Source organism: Podarcis melisellensis, assembly GCF_964234715.1.
Source record: "Podarcis melisellensis genome assembly, chromosome: 11".
NCBI classification, from domain to species: domain Eukaryota; kingdom Metazoa; phylum Chordata; class Lepidosauria; order Squamata; family Lacertidae; genus Podarcis; species Podarcis melisellensis.
Window position 1 is genome coordinate 32,903,599 of NC_138543.1, and position 16,821 is coordinate 32,920,419.

General features: G+C 38.6%; 1 protein-coding gene and 1 long non-coding RNA gene across 5 annotated transcripts in view; one reads left to right on the top strand and one right to left on the bottom strand.

Moving 5' to 3' along the window:
* The window catches only part of LOC309380361, a 194,036-nt gene that overhangs the window by 20,649 nt on the left and 156,566 nt on the right, over window positions 1-16,821 (top strand). The window lies entirely within an intron of this gene.
* Window positions 1-16,821, bottom strand: part of MSH3 (mutS homolog 3) — a 69,105-nt gene that overhangs the window by 9,541 nt on the left and 42,743 nt on the right. For all 4 annotated transcript variants that reach the window (XR_014172820.1, XM_081930142.1, XM_081930140.1 and 1 more), the window contains 7 exons: window positions 16,249-16,333; window positions 13,834-13,943; window positions 8,161-8,293; window positions 7,098-7,285; window positions 6,135-6,303; window positions 4,415-4,479; window positions 784-900 (listed from right to left, as the gene is read on the bottom strand). Coding sequence is in view for 3 of the 4 variants with exons in the window: in XM_081930142.1 (XP_081786268.1) it covers window positions 784-900; window positions 4,415-4,479; window positions 6,135-6,303; window positions 7,098-7,285; window positions 8,161-8,293; window positions 13,834-13,943; window positions 16,249-16,333 (867 nt within the window). In the remaining variant the exon portion in view is untranslated. The remainder of the gene's footprint in view (window positions 1-783; window positions 901-4,414; window positions 4,480-6,134; window positions 6,304-7,097; window positions 7,286-8,160; window positions 8,294-13,833; window positions 13,944-16,248; window positions 16,334-16,821) is intronic.

Here is a 16,821-nt window from a genome sequence, read left to right on the forward strand (position 1 = left end):
GAGAGGAAGAGATCCCCCACTACAATGAAGAGGAACGACAGCAGAGACAGGAAGGACATGAAGGGGTACACATAGTGTAATCTGCTCTGGATCCTGCACTCCTTAGGGACAGTCCTATTTTGGTGTAATTCTGTTGATGATCTTAGGTTACTAGAGTTCACTGCTGTAACTAGATACACAGTAGCATCTATTTCAGGTGGATCATCTCAAGAAGGGCTGTAGCTCACATATACAGAAGTTTCCAGGTTCAAACTCCATCATCTACCTGAAATTCTAGAGGGGTGATGTCAGTCAATGTAGAAAATGCTAGGCTAGATGAACCAATGGTCTGACTCAGCTTCCTCAACTTCAGCCCTCCAGATGTTTTGAGACTACAATTCCCATCATCCCTGCTAGCTAGAGATCATGGGAGTTGTAGGCCAAAAACATCAGGAAGGCCGAGGTTGAGGAAGCCTGGTCTGACTTATAAGGCAGCTTCTGGTGTTCCTATGACCAATTAGGCTACCCTTTACTTACTTTATAAAAACTGTAAAATGTGATAGAAGTACTCAAATGGGTCGTGGCAGTTCTAAAGTACTGCCTCTATTTTAAATATAACCACCTTTCGAAGTTCAGGTAAGCCTATAAGCAAGGCAAACTACACATCAGACGCTTCAATAACAACAACAACAACAACAACAATAATAATAATAATAATAATACAAATTGTAAGCTTTATAGTTATATTTTGTAACTTACTTTATAATCTTATTTCAATAGAAAAAACTGAATTTGTAAACTCACTCTAAAAAGCGTAGCCATTCAGCACTGCAGTCAAGGACTAGCTGCTCACGTAGCTGATTCAAATGCCTGTAATTTTCTACAATAAAAGGAGTGTGGAAGCGGCTGACTGCTTTTGTGCTATAAGAGAAAACCAAATAGGAAATCAAGGTTACTAAGCAATCAGTTATGTAGCAATATGCAAAAATCAGACCAGTTCCTTTTTTTAGGACCAGTACACAAATTAAAATTTTTCTGCACAGAGGTAAAGAAAGAGAGAGTGATCCATACTATCTGAAGTGGAAATGTTCTTGACAAAGCAGCTGCTGCTCATATCTGCTCAAATACTTTACTTGCAGTAAACATACCATTGTGCATCAAACAACAAAAAACACACTTTTACTTCATGGAGGTTCCCTTCTTATAGTCAAAATGCAACGTGAGAAGCAGTCACAATTACCTATTGTGAACACAATGTACCGGCAACTAAATCTACACAGCACTGTAATGTTACATTAACAGTTTTCAGGAAAGCAGGATAAAAAGAAATGAAGAGGAATGGGTATTGAAGGCTGCATGGAGAGAGATGCTAGACAAAGATGTAGCATTGGTCCATCTTGTTTACCTACCTGGTTTAGCCATATGTAGAATCTCTTACATAAGAGCTTCTTAAAAGGATTTAATTCATTTACAATATTTAGAATGACCAAATATTTGATTAGAGCTTTTTCAGTGATACCAAAATTTTCAAGTTTTCAGTTGGGTGGTTATCGTTTTCTAAGTCCTTGAAAAAACAGTAAATCCCCCCCCCCAATCTTCACATTTGTACATGGAAGTAATTTCAAGTTCTGTTGTGTAAGCCCAAGTAAATGTTGCCTTGGGCCCTCACATTGGGCACTGCTGAGAGTACCATATGCTCCCCAGAGGTGCATTTAGCATGTATTAGAAACTGGGCTTTTACTGTTCCAGCACCAGTCCTCTGGAATCAGTTATCACCTGAATCTAGATAGACAACTGCCTAGTCTCTTGATATTTAGGCAACTATTGAGAACACCTTTGCTTCAGAAGGCTTTCCCTGAAGTGTGACTCAGTAATTTTATGGCCTCTTAATTGTACAAATACTATAATCTCATATTCTAAATAAACTATAAAATATACATATTATGTTGTGAAAGCAGTTAAACAAGCTAAGTTTTGCTAAGAAAGTAAGTGCTACATATGTTTCAATACTTCCTAAAAGAGAAAGGATAATCATTCTTCAACTATTTCTCTATTTCTTGTTGCTTTTTCAAAACTGCTCTTTCAAAAACAAAATGAAAAAGGAGCAGCTGTCCCAGTTCAGTTGCACAGATCTATATGTAATGTTTAGTGAGGCCTTTCAGACATCTCAGGTATTTCTAAACTAACAACTTAAACCTTTATCTACCTGTTTTTAGGCCAAAGTTAGTGTCTCTCGCTGCAATCTAGATAGCTTGCATTTACTTTTATTTCCACAGACACTCTAATCCAAGTTGCAGCTTTATTTGAGAAAAATAATAATTATGCTACCACTAAAAACTGTTTTTATGTATTATATGTTGAATCGGGGGGGGGGGGGGGAAGAGTTCCTACTCATTCCCCCCCCCCCGAAAAAATGCTCTAGTCTGTGTCCTTGAAAGTTGACATGTAACAGAACACACAACATAGAATCTTAGAATAGAATTCTAGAGTTGGAAGAGACCCTGAGGATCATCTAGTCCAACCCCCTGCAATGCAGGAATATATAGCTGTCCCATACGGGAATCGGACCTGCAACCTTGATCTTATCAGCACCACACTCTAACCAACTGACCTGTCTTTCTACAGCACTGAAATCTAACTGACAGACACAGAAAGTTACTAGTGATTTCCTATTTCTTGTGACAAGGCACCCAGGCCTTGAATATACTCAATGCAGATATTCACATTGGTGGCATGTTATGAACCTGAGGCAGCTCCCTCCCTGCCCCCATTCTTTGATTGTGACATGTATAGCCTGCTCTTACATGGGCAGCAGTTTCTCATCCAGACTACACTTGTTTATCTTCACTAATATTACAGCATTTGATGTTCCCAGACAATTCACCAGGCTCCTTCTGAAAGAGTTCTTTATATCTGCTTACACTTACATATATGCTTCTGAAACACAAAACCAGCAAACACAAGACACTGAAACAAAACGGGAAGATTGCCCAATGCATGTAGCATATGGATCAAGAATCTTTTGTTTTTCATGATAGTTTCTTGATTGGTACTCTTATCATTTTGATGAGCTTTTGATATGAGCACATGCTCCTAGATTCAATTTTATTTTTTAAAATCAAAATAATCAATTCTATGCTAAGAGACCTTTAGAGAAATCAAATTTATTCAGAAATAGGCTTCTACTGCTTACTGTGTAAAATACATATTCCCTCCCTTCTTTGGTAACCCTGATTGAGCAAAGAAGTCCAATGACAATTAGTAAACAAAGCCCTTGTGATCTAGCATAACATTTCAAGAATATAATTCCAGAGGATGGTTTGACTGGGTGAAATACCTCAGGCTTTAATGCAGTCCTATATTAAATTACCAGCCAGAAGACTAGATATCATGTATGTTATAATATTTATCTTTTGCTTTAACAGCAGATCCATTTCGGCTTACGACGTTTAACTTGTTATGAGATGTACATACTATTTTTAAAGGGAAACTATTTAAGTAGTAATAAAAGATTTTAATTCCTCGCTGTGAATTAGTGTGAGCAAAGTCACACTGTAGTCTATGGGATGTACCTGCACGTAACAGATGACAGGACTGCATTCTCAGTATAAAAAATAAAAAGAAGAAGGAAATCAGTTTATCTACCTCAAACTTTATGTTACATTATGAACATCCACACATTATAAATGGAAGCTCCATGAAAGTAGAAAAACGTATTAACTAAGATGAGAACACAGCTGTCCAAATATATGTCAGATTCTTTTGATGGGAAAATAGCCCTGAATTTAGTAAGGAATCTGACTACATTATGTGACTGAGTAAAGTACGGCAGACATACATGGAATTCCTGCACCTACAGATACATTACTGTTAGGCCTGACTACAGCTTTTGAGCGGTCCTTAACACACTCCCCAGGGCTCCTGCATCTTAACCCTTCCTCATGGCAATACTCCACTATAGTGCTGACTGGTCCACAAGCCTGCAAAGCGAGCATGGCAGGAGGCTGGCAACTGTCTCACCACATCCCTGTGATGCAGTGCTTACTGGGCCAAGAAGAGATTTTCCTGATGGTGGTGATCCTGCAATGGGCTGCTGCTACCAATAAGCCAGCAGGGAAGCAGGACTGAGGCTGACTCACAGTGACCACCGTCAGGCAAACCAAGAAGTCAACTTGAAGTGGTGACTGGCCGTTGCTGGGGACCTCTGTGTCCATAGGACCAGGTAAAGCAACATCCCTGGTGGGCTGTACTGGCATGTTTGGACCTGGAAATGCCCCCTTTGCCATGTGCTGATGCCAAGACTGATTACTGTACCTAAGAATATTAGATACTGATTTATAGCTTGCAAAGGTGTACTTAACATTCATCCAACCCCACCATTAACGTAAATAAAACTAATGGTAATCATATTGCAAATTACATTATCTTTACATACCTGCTAACTTTAATCCAATCATATGGTACAGAAGATAAAAGTGAGTTCTTGACTTCAATCTGAAACTAAAATATCTCTGCATTACTATTATTATTATCATTGTTATCATTTATTCCATACTATCCCACCCTTCATCAATTCACAATCTATGGGCTCCTGGGAGGAAAAGCGAGATACAAACATATAATGCATTCACATAAAGAAAAATGAAGTTGTACAAACCCTCTTGTTTGAACTACAACATTCCACAGTCCTAATATTTTACAGCAAAATACCAAAATCTTGCCACTGAGATTATTGCAGCCATGAATAGATGGCCCAACAAATTGTTATGTAAAATATCCTAGTCAAGTTTCTTCCCATGCTACCTCTTGTTACTACTTACATTACAGTTTAACTTCTCTGTTATAATGTCAGATTGTACAGCTAAAAGTGTGTGTGTTTATTTATTTATTGGATTTATAGCCCACCCTTCTTCCAAAGGAGCCCAGGACAGCAAAATGGGTATCAAGTGTTACCTACTTTTAAAAACGATTCTCAATGCAAAAGCCAGAGGCTGAGCTTATATCTATCTCACTTGTTCTTTGTTTACCCTTGAAAAAAAAGCTTTATCAACAGAAGATAATCTCTTTATATATGATTGTATCTAATATCTCGGATTAGAATGACAGAAGCAGGAAAAATGATTTGGAGTTAATGCAGCTCTATTGGTTGCAAGTCAGCCCATTGGTTGGAAAACAGGTGTCCGGTTCAGAAATGGGGGCTAGGAAAATCAATGTAGCAAAGTGATATGGCAATTCAATGTTATGTATAATTTGGCATTTGGTAGTCATCATACAAATCACACATCTTTTGTCAAACTGACTGAAAAGGATTGTGTATCAACTATTTAGCTGCTGCCCTTCTATTTGCATTCCATTCAAAACATTTAAACAGCATAAACAGTGGTAAAGATTAACCTTTCTACTAGCAAGAAATCCAAATGATCTTTCACAAAAAATGCACTTCAGTCCTTTTATATAGCATATCAATACAACATCAGGGAAAAACATTTCTAAGCTGTTTAGCTTGCAGAAGCATTATTTATTCTGACAGCATATAACCTGCCTACCTAAAGATGAGTAAGAGGATCATTTTCTCACTTTTGAAGATGGGTTGGTAGTCTTACCCTTGTTTTGTCTTTTTATTGTTTCCAAATCCTTTATTATATTGTATGGGTTCACTAATTAACCAATTCAGTTGCACTATAATTTATTATCATCTGTGCTCAAGCAAGCTTTAATTTGGTAATCTATATGCTACTCTTACATCGGTCTGATGAATTCCTCTTGAAGAAGCCAACAAGATTCTTGGAGAATACTCTCTCAACCATTATCTGTGAAAGTTGATAATAGCTATATGGCAGAGATTGGCTGGATTTGTCAGATCACTGGACAATATCATTGTTGGAGGGGAATGTACTTTCTGACTGAAAGGAGGCAGCAGTAATATCCCAATTTAATATAAACTAGTCTCTCTACTTGTGGGTAATGTGCCTCTTCATGCAGTGCTTGGGAGGCCCTTTTGATTAAGCCAGGTCAATGGGAACAAATACGAATTCCCCAGCAGCTTAGGTGGTTCTAGTCTTTGAAGCTTTGTCTGCTGACAAATGAACACTTGAACAAAATATGACCGATGGCAAACACAACAAGAAAAAGTATGAAGCAAATATTTAACTTACTGCTTGTCCTGACACTGTAACATAATCCTTAGAGGGACAATTTAGGATTCTTCGTATATCCTGAAGGTGTAACTGGATCTGAGAGTGAACTTCCTGAATCTCATCCTTCCTCTTTCTTATTAAGGGAAATTCTTCAAGATCCTTGAACAGTTGGGTTTTGTCTCCACTTCTAAGTATACAGAATCCAACAGTTAAGATAGACCCCCCCAAAGTACACACATTCCTTAATACGAACAAAAAAAGTACAGTATTTACATTCGTAACAAGAATAATATGTTACCAAATATATGTAATACTAACACACAAACTCCATTACCTTTCAGATTAAGAACAATATTTTGAGTGCATAAATAAACTAAAGAAATAAACTATTTTGTTTACTTGCAGGGATTATTGTCAAAGTAAGGTAACTTTATGACATTTCAAAGCAATGCTGTAAACTGGGATATATAGCGTTTGATGTACAGAATGTAATAATAAAAAGAAACCAATTAGTATAACTATTGTTCGCTGCCCCAGGAACTTATGGTGAAGATTAAGAAATCTTACTAAGAAACACTCAAGGAAACTAACTGCTCAAGGTTAAAAATGAATGGACAGCTTAGAAACTGAACAATCTTTCAGTTCAGTAGGATTTATTCTATATTCACTTTCCATACTAACTGCACATTGAGTGTCTATGCTAGGTGGCTACTGTCAAAACCAGTGGGCTCAAATACCTTTGCCTGAGGGTAAATGATGGGGCAACAGGGTAGTAGTAGTGGTGTCCAGGTAGCATGGCCAGGACAGAGGATTACAAGACCTTCTGTTAGAGCCATTTGTTAATATTACATAAGACTATTGTACCATGCTTATATAACAATTTAGGCCGCAATCCTAACCCTATTTACCTGGAATTAAGCCCAATTGAATTTAGTACAGCTTACTTTTGAGTAAACATGGAAAGACTGCACTGTTACTTACTTTGCTGCTGCTTCATTAAGCATGCTTATATACTTTTTTGTTGAACAAAGCAATTCCGGAATTTCCAAAAGACTCTTCTGTAATAAAGGTGCTTGAACCTGAGTACGTATAGCTGGAACCAGTGCTGTGATTGCTGTTTCCAACTGAGAGAGTGTGCTGACTACCAGATAGAACTCTTGAATGGAACACTGAAATTAGAAACAATTGTAACTTCAAGGCTAATGTTTTAAAAATTAATGTTCCTTAGTTTCTTCCCAATTTTGGACATTCATTGAAAATATACGCACCCTGATTATACTTGCTGCTGGTATCACAATGGGAAGGGAACTTACATACATGGGATGCAGTCAAATTGGTGTCGTTTTAATAATGTATAAATTAGAATGTCAATAATATTTTATAATAATATTTTAATTTATATTTTAATGCATAGCCTGAAACTGTAGGGCTACTACCTACAGCATTATGAGGCAACCTGCTCAGCAAAGACTGAAGGAAATCCATATTTTGTATTAATCACATGAACAAAATACTTTTCTCAAGACACTGCTAATATTGAAACTGATTTAACCCTCCACTTAATGGTGGAATTCAAACATACTGCAACACTGCGGGGTGGGGGGAGGTAATGAAAACCTTGAGTCAGCCAGCTTATTCAACCAATGTGAATTGGCAAGTGTGAATTGCCATGCAGTGTTTCAGGGCCATCTTGCCTGAATTAAATGAAAACAGATGTTGTGTACTCTTTCACCACAATGATTTGTTTGTAGCTTCTTCTTTTTTACTGGAAAACGGAAGGTCTCAATAATGGCTTTTTAAAAAAAAAAACTTGCAGGAAGTATTATGCTTAGTAACCAGGTATTTTATTTCAGGTATATATTTGACCCTGGGACTAGATTTACAGTGTTAATTTTTCTACTAATGTAGGGTTAAATTTTCTCCTTCCTTTCAATGTATGAATCTTAAACCTAAATTTCAAGGGAAAAAATGCCAGTTTCAAACCATATTTTAATATAATAGAATATAGTATTAATCATTTGTAGCTCACTTTTTTTTTTTTTACCTTTTTGTGATAAATACTACAGAGTCCTCGTTCAACATCTGGCATCTTACATAGAAGGTGCTTTATTTGGCCAAAGACACTCGATTCTGATAGGAGAACCTCAGACACCGCATCAAGTCGAGAATTAATTTCACTGTTAAAAAATGATTATTTTACTACAGACGGAATGTTCTCTGCAATATAATAATTTCAGGATCTCTGCCTGGATCACCCCACTTAAGTGGGCTGGGTACAATGGTACCTCAGGTTACATATGCTTCAGGTTACAGACTCCGCTAACCCAGAAACTGTACCTCAGGTTAAGAACTTTGCTTCAGGATGAGAACAGAAATTGTGCTCCAGCGGCGCGGCAGCAGCAGGAGGCCCATTAGCTAAAGTGGTGCTTCACGTTAAGAACAGTTTCAGGTTAAGTACAGACCTCCAGAACGAATTAAGTACTTAACCCGAGGTACCACTGTATAAGGCAAAGTTACATAAAGCAGCAAGTTTCTCAAAAGATCATCAACACCATCAGAAAACAGTTTACAATGAAAAGATTTAAGCCAGAATAACCTTTGCTTATTCTGTGGATTTATATTCCCCACTGGCCACAACACAGACATCCTTTATTAGTTAACTAGGGGCTGTACCACTGCTCGCTCTGCCTGCTAACACCCCTGCTGCAATTCCCTCCACATTAAACCCCTAGAGCTGAGGAGATTTCACCCCTCCCATACCCAAGAATCTCCTGAGGTCTCTGCTGACTCTACAGAGAGGAGGAGCAATGTACTGCTCTCTACTTAATTAGTCAAGTGAGTGAGTCTGTGTGTGTGTGAGAGAGAGAGAGTCAGTCAGTTTGTCGGAGAGTGAGTGCAAGAGATAGTATTTAGAGATAAGATTGCTGCAAAGAGCAGCTGCAGGCACTCAGAGTAGCATTGATGTATGCTCAGAATATTTAGCTCTGTATATAGTTTGTATTATAGCTGTAGTTATAGAATAAAAGAAGATACTTTACAGAGCTGCTCTCCGAGTGGTTTATACTCTGCAAGACTCTGCAAAACGCTGCTGCGCAACGACTGCATTATTGAGACAGTGAATCCGGTGCTCTCAGCTCCAAGCTGTGAGTCCACAGCACTGTTACCAGTTCCTGTGGGAAAGGAGGTCTTTGGCAGTGCTACCCAGCTCGCCTAGCCCAGTCGGGGCTGTAGTGCATGAGTCCAGTTGGTACACTGGCTCAAGGGCGATGCTGACAAGAGCTTCCCCTTAACACAACATGCAACTATTAAGCTTGCATTTCACTTTCCCAACCCCATTTCTGAAGCCGCTTCTCTCTTCTAGTCTGCAATCCCTCTTTGCACCCATTTCCATCTTCACCCCCATGTCTTCTTCTTTTGTGTACCCTCCCCTTGCTTGCGCGCATGCACACACACACACACACACACACATATAGCCTACTGCATCTTTCTCCTCCAGGCGGTTTGGAGTTCTTCAGATTCTTTCATGGCCCTGCTTTCATCTTTAACCCCAATCCCATACCTCCAACCTTCTCGTTTTTTGCAACCTCCCTTGCACACCCATTTGTACCGTCAGTCTCTTTTCTCAACTCTCCTTTGCACACAGAGCACCCCTATTTCCATGCAATGTCCTGTCTCCTATTCTGCAGCTCCCTTTGCGTGTGCACATACCATGATGATTTAAGTTACTGTATCTTTAAGATGAACAGACTCTGAAAAGCAATCCTGCCAGTTATCTCGTTTAGTTAGAGAACTTTTCGGTTGGTGAGTGTTATTATTTTATTAACAAGCAAACACCCATATATGCAAATCTTCTGAATTCCTACAGTGAATCTGGAACATCATGTTGAAGACAACACATGATACCAGAAGTGAAACATACTGTAGCACAGTATTATGGGGTATCTGAGGGCTCCACATCCTTTATTTCTCGCACATGAAGCAGCTGGGGAATGGAAGAGGGTGAAGTTTAAAACAGTCTGCCCCCCCCTTACCCTGTTCTTCCCTTTAGGGATATAGAGACACTCAAGAGTTTTTAAAAACAAACCAATTTTAACAAGAAGAAATAGCAGAGATGGGTACAATGCAGCAGCTAGCACTTTCCCCCACTCCTTTATTGGGGCACTCAAACTTTGTTTTTAAACATTCATTCCCCCAACCCCCAGAGTCACCCCTGCTCGCTCCACTGAAAGCTCTGTCATGTTTAAAATTGCCACTTTCCCCTCCCCTTCAGATTTACTCCATCCCTGCTCTATTCAAAGCTCTGTTGTTGTTTAAAACTATGTACCATTTTCCTCTGTGTGTTTTCATCCCTGCTTTATTAAAACCTCTGCTGCTCTGTTTTCCTCTTTATCTCCCCCCCCCCATTCGAATTTCTGGCACTCTTTTATGCCAACCATTTCCCTCCTCTCAATTTTTCTCCCTTCTTGCTCCCATGTCAAGCTGATTATACTAATCTGTCTGGATAAACCAGCAATCAGGGGCTAGCTTAGTACCAGTCTAGAAATTAGGAGAGCCAATACAACATACAGGACACATACACCCCTCTCTAAATTGAAGGATCTGGCATTACATTTATGGGTAGCATTCCACCTGAGCTGGCCTTTTCAAAAAGCTATGACTGTTATGATTCAAATGGAGGACCATTCTCTGAGTCAAAAGGCTTCAGACACCCCCCCCCCTAGTTTTGGAATGGGTATTTAAAGGAGAACATAAATACATCTAAAAATACTAACTATATATCACATTGGGACTGGAAAAACATGTTTATGAACTCAGTTTATGAATACATAATATACCAACATGAACCAGTAAATGTAAACATACTACGGCAGAGGAAAGATGAAACACTACCCTCGAAAGGTTAATCTGCACTTTAAATCATTTTCACATATGGCTGTACTACTATAGCTCTAGTAATCTAACACAAAAGAAGCATGCATACACTTACATGCCTGGTGTAATCCTCAATATTTAAAAACCGGGTCAAGAGAACATCATCCAATATCAAGTGACCTATTTTTTTCACCTCACTATGTTTTTTAAACACTTTCCCAAGAATAATAAAATATAAGTCTCCATAGAGGATTATGTATGGGATAAATATGCCACTGTAAAAGGGCCATTTAAAACATTTTTGCTTCTACTACAATCTGTTGTAAATACAGTACAACAAATATTATGAGAAACTAAATATTCAGATTGTATTATCTGAATTTTAGTTTGTTTTTTTATCTATACTAGGACTTGCATCATGTATATTGTCTACATTTTATACAAACACAAATTGCGCTACAATATTATTTAGATTTACAGCAACTGAGATAGATGGATCAAACTTTCTATATACTTTTAGCATAAAAGCTGCAACAGTCTTTTTTCTGTCAGGAAGCCCCTGAGTATGAACAACCATGTGGCTGGGGGACAGGGACAATATGGTCCATGCCAAAAGTGTGAGAGAAAGTTAAACAAAAACCCATGCAAAAACACCCATCAAGTTTTGAGCCTGACAGACTCTTCAAGGAACTGCAGAACTATTACTAGGATGAAGTTTTCTTTTCTTCTCTCAACCTTCTAAGTAAAACATTAAAAACTTGAAACATCCTACATATCCCGCAGCCCATTTCTAGCAATTTTAGAATGGCTCCTTTTGGGTTTTTTGTGGCATAATGGCACAGCTCTCTTCATATTTGTGAAACAATAGTGAAAATATTCATGAATGCATCTAGAGGGATGACTAGATCTGCATACTACTATCTCCACATCTGTTAAATGGCAATCAAGGGCTTTTGTTTTGCACAAGTAAAATGCAACTTCAGCAACAATCACCTTGAAAAAGGAAACAACCAAATTTGTACAAATGCAGGATTTAAATGTTTGCCAAATACAGGTAATCTTATGCAAGGGTTATGTTCCTGGCTATTGAGTGTATAAGCAAAATTGTGTAAAGTACTAGGAAACCATTTTTTAAACTTGTTGCAATTACCAGTGAGGGATAAATGCAGCTCTTAGTCTTCCTCCTCTTTTTCCTCACTGGATGACACTTCAGGGGATGATATGAGGAAAGGGGGATTGACCGATAGTTTAAAGAGGTGCTGGGGGGGGTCAAACTCTGAAATCAAATCATTTCTCTACAACTGGGAATATGTTTACCCTTTCTCTGCCATATAAAACAGTTGCAGCTGTGTGTGGATAATCTTTAAGTGTCTAGCATAAGAGACAGGATCATTTTTCATACAAAGTTGCATTCATACCTCAATTGTAGTAGGAGAGGAGCCATTCTCCATAGCATTATGAAAAGCTATTTATGAGCAATTAGCCCAATATTGCGACATCAAGCTAGACCACTTCACACATGACCGCTACCTCTAATACAATGGTCCCTGTCTCATTCTCATGTCCCACTCCCATATTTTCCAAAGTAAAGTTTTAGTTCCAAAGTATTTACTGTAAGTTGATCCAATTCTAAGCAGAATTACTACTGGGTCTAAATTAGGCTTTAGTCATACACATTCAATCCCTAGGGAGAGATGAGCCATTGAGTAGAATGCATCCGTAATGAAAAGCTGCAATCATCATAAATAATTCTGATCTACAATTACAGCACATTTTGTTGCAACAACAGTCATTCATCATGATAAGTCAGGAGAGGAAGCTGCTGAATGCAAACTGATTAGGAAAAAAGATAAAGAGGCACATCAGCCGGTATCATAGCTTTCTCAACTTCCATTCATATATTACTGCAAAGGAAAAAAAACTGCTGACTGGTGAGGATTTTACATAAAATTCTAAATTCTGAAATTCAGTTAAATGACAACAACAAACAACTGCATGCTTCCAGCTAGCAGAATTTTGTCTCCTACCAGTGATCACTCCCCACTAGTACTATAACAGGGGAATGTCTCTCCCATTGTTTCCAACTGTTATCAAACTAAACTGCCAAGGGCAGACACTGACTCTTCTATAATTGTCACAATCACTGCATAGCTGAAAATAGTTCCTAGGATGAAGATGTAAGTAAGACACAGTAGTGAGTGATCCCCAATGGGCACAGCAGAAGTTAATTCTCAATATGGGATTCCCTGTAAGAAAGCAAAAAAAACAACAACAACAAAAACCCAACTACGTTAGAAGTGAAGCATTTTATTTATTTCCTTATGTTTCTGTTCTGGCCTTCCTCCCAATGGAAGCACAGGGTGGCTAGCAATACAGAACATCACAATCAAAACAAATAAAATATTGTTAAAACACTGCATCAAATCTAAAAATGGAATCAGAACAAAGCAGCAACACTAAAATCAACAAAACTATCTGTTACATCCAAAGTATGGCCAAAGTCAAGGACAACTATATATTATTCAAAAAGGAGTTCCATTAAAGATAGCAAATAATGCTATTACACTGCCAGCATGTTTAAAGGATGCAGAATCAGGCAAATGCATTTTTTGTAACAGCCAAAACCTAAAAACACACTAAATTTTACATGGTGTATAAGAACTCGAGTAGCAGAGCTGATCTGAACGTTGGTAATTATTCCTCGAAGCTAGCAGTTTTTAATCTAGCCTAAGAAGAAAATTAGCTACATAGACTCTCGTCAAAGGAAAAACAAAAGAATTATACCTTTAAAATAATCAATATCTAGCTCAGCTATTGGGTAGCAAAGTTATTTGGTAATGAATACCTGGATTTCAAAAGAGGCTGTGTCACCCATTTCTTTAGTCTTCGTTGCCCAAATGAAGTTTTTGTATGATCCAAGACCCAAAACAGGCTGCCTTTTCTTTTCTTATCAGTCTGCAGTAATGACAGTGTTTTATTCAATCAATCAAAACACAATTGAAAGAAAATATGGGAAATCTGAACTTTAAGAATCTTAGTTCTTTAAACATACTCTGTTTTTCATCAACATAAAATAAAAGAAGTATGATAAAAATGCACAACAAAGTAAGTTTACCTTTTTCCTCAGAAACTGACATTTCCTTGAATGTCTGTGGATCCTTTTTTTTGAAAAGTGGTGTTACAGTGGCTACCACAATCCTCCCATAAAGAGGTCAATGTTAATAATATCTACACTTCTGGAAAGATTGTGCTCTTTGATAAATGACATTTGGTTCTAGTGGCCAATTACTTTGTCTTTTGTCTGTTTGTTCTACAACTTATTTCCACACATTATACATACTAACATCAGTGCAGTGATTTAGATATGAATCTCTTGAACTTCTGGAAAAAAGTTTACTTTTTCTTTTACTTTCTATAACTCCTTCAGTGATTTTTGTGACTAGATTCCTGCTTTTGGTGTAAATGTTTATTTATTTATTTTATATCTTTAGCCATTTTTTTATCTGCAGTAAATTCCTTCTCTCCTTGGCTTATTTTCCATTTTCAGTTCTGTTCCAAGTGTTTGTGCCTTTTATGGGCAAGAGCTTCACTTTTAAAAAGGATGTCTTATCTTCAGTATACAGTCATACCTTATGTGGCATTAGGTTCATGTTGCGTCTTTTTGGCTTGTGAACACAGCAAACCCAGAAGTGTATACTTCAGGGTTTTGCTGCGTGTGCATGAGCAGAAACAGTTTGAGTGCTTTGCACATGCGCAAAAGCATTCTGAGCAATATGCGCATGCACAGAAGTGCTTTATCACGCTCCATGCTTGCGCAGAAGCGCGGCTCCAGTTGCGGACTTTTCGGGATGCGAGCGGTACCCAGGAATGGATCGTGTCCGCAACTAGAGGTACCACTGTACTTATATCTGGCCTTTCATTCATCACAGAATTAAAAACGACTAGACCAGGACCTGCTTAACTTCAACAAGCTGGCTGCATCATATGCCCTCAGAACATGCATGCCCTGCACCATGTTCTTCTTCTTGATTGGTATAAAATTATGCTGACATCCTTCTAGAGTTGTACATTATCTGATAAAAAGACAGGGTACAAATCAAAACAATGATCAAATCAAAACAGGGTACAAATCAAAACAATCAAAACAAAGACAGGGTACAAAACAAAACAATGTCTGTGGATCCTTTTTTTTGAAAAGTGGTGTTACAGTGGCTACCTTGTGTCACCTTGGTAAATGCATTACCCCAAAACTGCATTTATTAAAGTACTGTCAACATAGGCTCAGAGGGAAATCAGGAGACTAGCTGCTAAATTCTAACTCAGGGGTCCTCAAACTTTTTCAGCAGGGGGCCGGTCCCCTGCCCCTCAGACCTTGTGGGGGGCCGGACTATATTTTGGAAAGAAAAAAGAAAGAACGGCGGTGGAGGGATGATGAGCAGCACGCAAAAGGGCTCCAGAGGGGCTGGCAGCAACAAAGCCCAGCCCCCTTCCTCCTCTAGGCAGGGCGGGGAGAAGCTAGGAGGGAGGGAGGAGGCGCCTCCACCACCACCACCGTGTGAGGGAGAGGAAAAGAATGCGCATGCGCTGGCGATCCACGCGGTGATTCCCGGACCATCCACAGCCCGGATTTAGAAGGCAATTGGGTCTGATCCGGCCCGCGGACCTTAGTTTGCCAACCCATGTTCTAACTGCCAATTCTTCCCTAAATATATTCCTTCCGAGAAAGAATAACAGAATCATAGGTCTCCTGTTTCAACTTACAGTGGTGCCTCGCAAGACGAAATTAATCCGTTCCGTGAGGCTCTTCGTATAGCGGTTTTTTCGTCTTGCGAAGCAAGCCCATTGACAGCTTAGAGGATTAGCGCTACAGCTGTCAAGCGGCTTCCAGCGATCAGCTGTTAAGCGGCTTATCAGCGGAACAGCTGATAAGTGGCTTAGCGGCTTAAGAAAAGGGCGAAAAAAGCGAAAAAAACCCATGGGGGGATGCAAGATTTTTTTCGTCTTGCGAAGCAACCCCATAGGGGAATTCGTTTTGCGAAGCGCCTCCAAAACGGAAAACCCTTTCGTCTAGCGGGTTTTTCGTCTTGCGAGGCGTTCGTCTTGCGGGGCACCACTGTACTTCCATTGTTAGAGCCTAGCTGGGGAAAATCTGACTAAACACAGGAAGCTAGGGGAGAACTAGTGTATGAAGGACACATGCAATAATCCAAGACATGCTTCCCAAGCAAAGAAATGTGCAGGATGAAGCATACTTTCTTACCTGATTCTGTAAGATTTCAAGATTATTTACCGTAGACCCATTAAGTATCATATATTCAGCTTCATTTGATAACTTCTTAAAATTACTGAAAGTAAAAGCATTATTCCATAGTGATGACACAAGATAGTTGCTTATTAAGCTTTAAAATAAAATCTTGGCTTTGTCTATTGTTGGGGAAAGCACGTTAAGACATATGAAGGAGAAACAGCTTCTGGTAAACACATGTGAATCATTTTACTTCTGGGGAAGACTAATTTAAAATCAACTACCAATGTTAAAGTGAAAGCCTTTGCAGATGACTTGGTTTTAACAATGGAAGAACCATTGACTAGTGATAAAGAAGCACTAGAAGAAATAGAACAGTTCGGACAAGTAGCAGGTTTCAAATTAAATAAAAAGAAAACTAAAATGTTAGTTAAAAGTATGAAACAAGATTTGGTGGCTATGCTTCAACAACAAACTGGTATAGAAGTAGTAAAAAAAGTGAATTATTTGGTAATTTGGCTAACCCCAAAGAATATAAATTTATTTCAAGATAATTAGACACCGATGTGGAATGGAATTAAGAGAGAT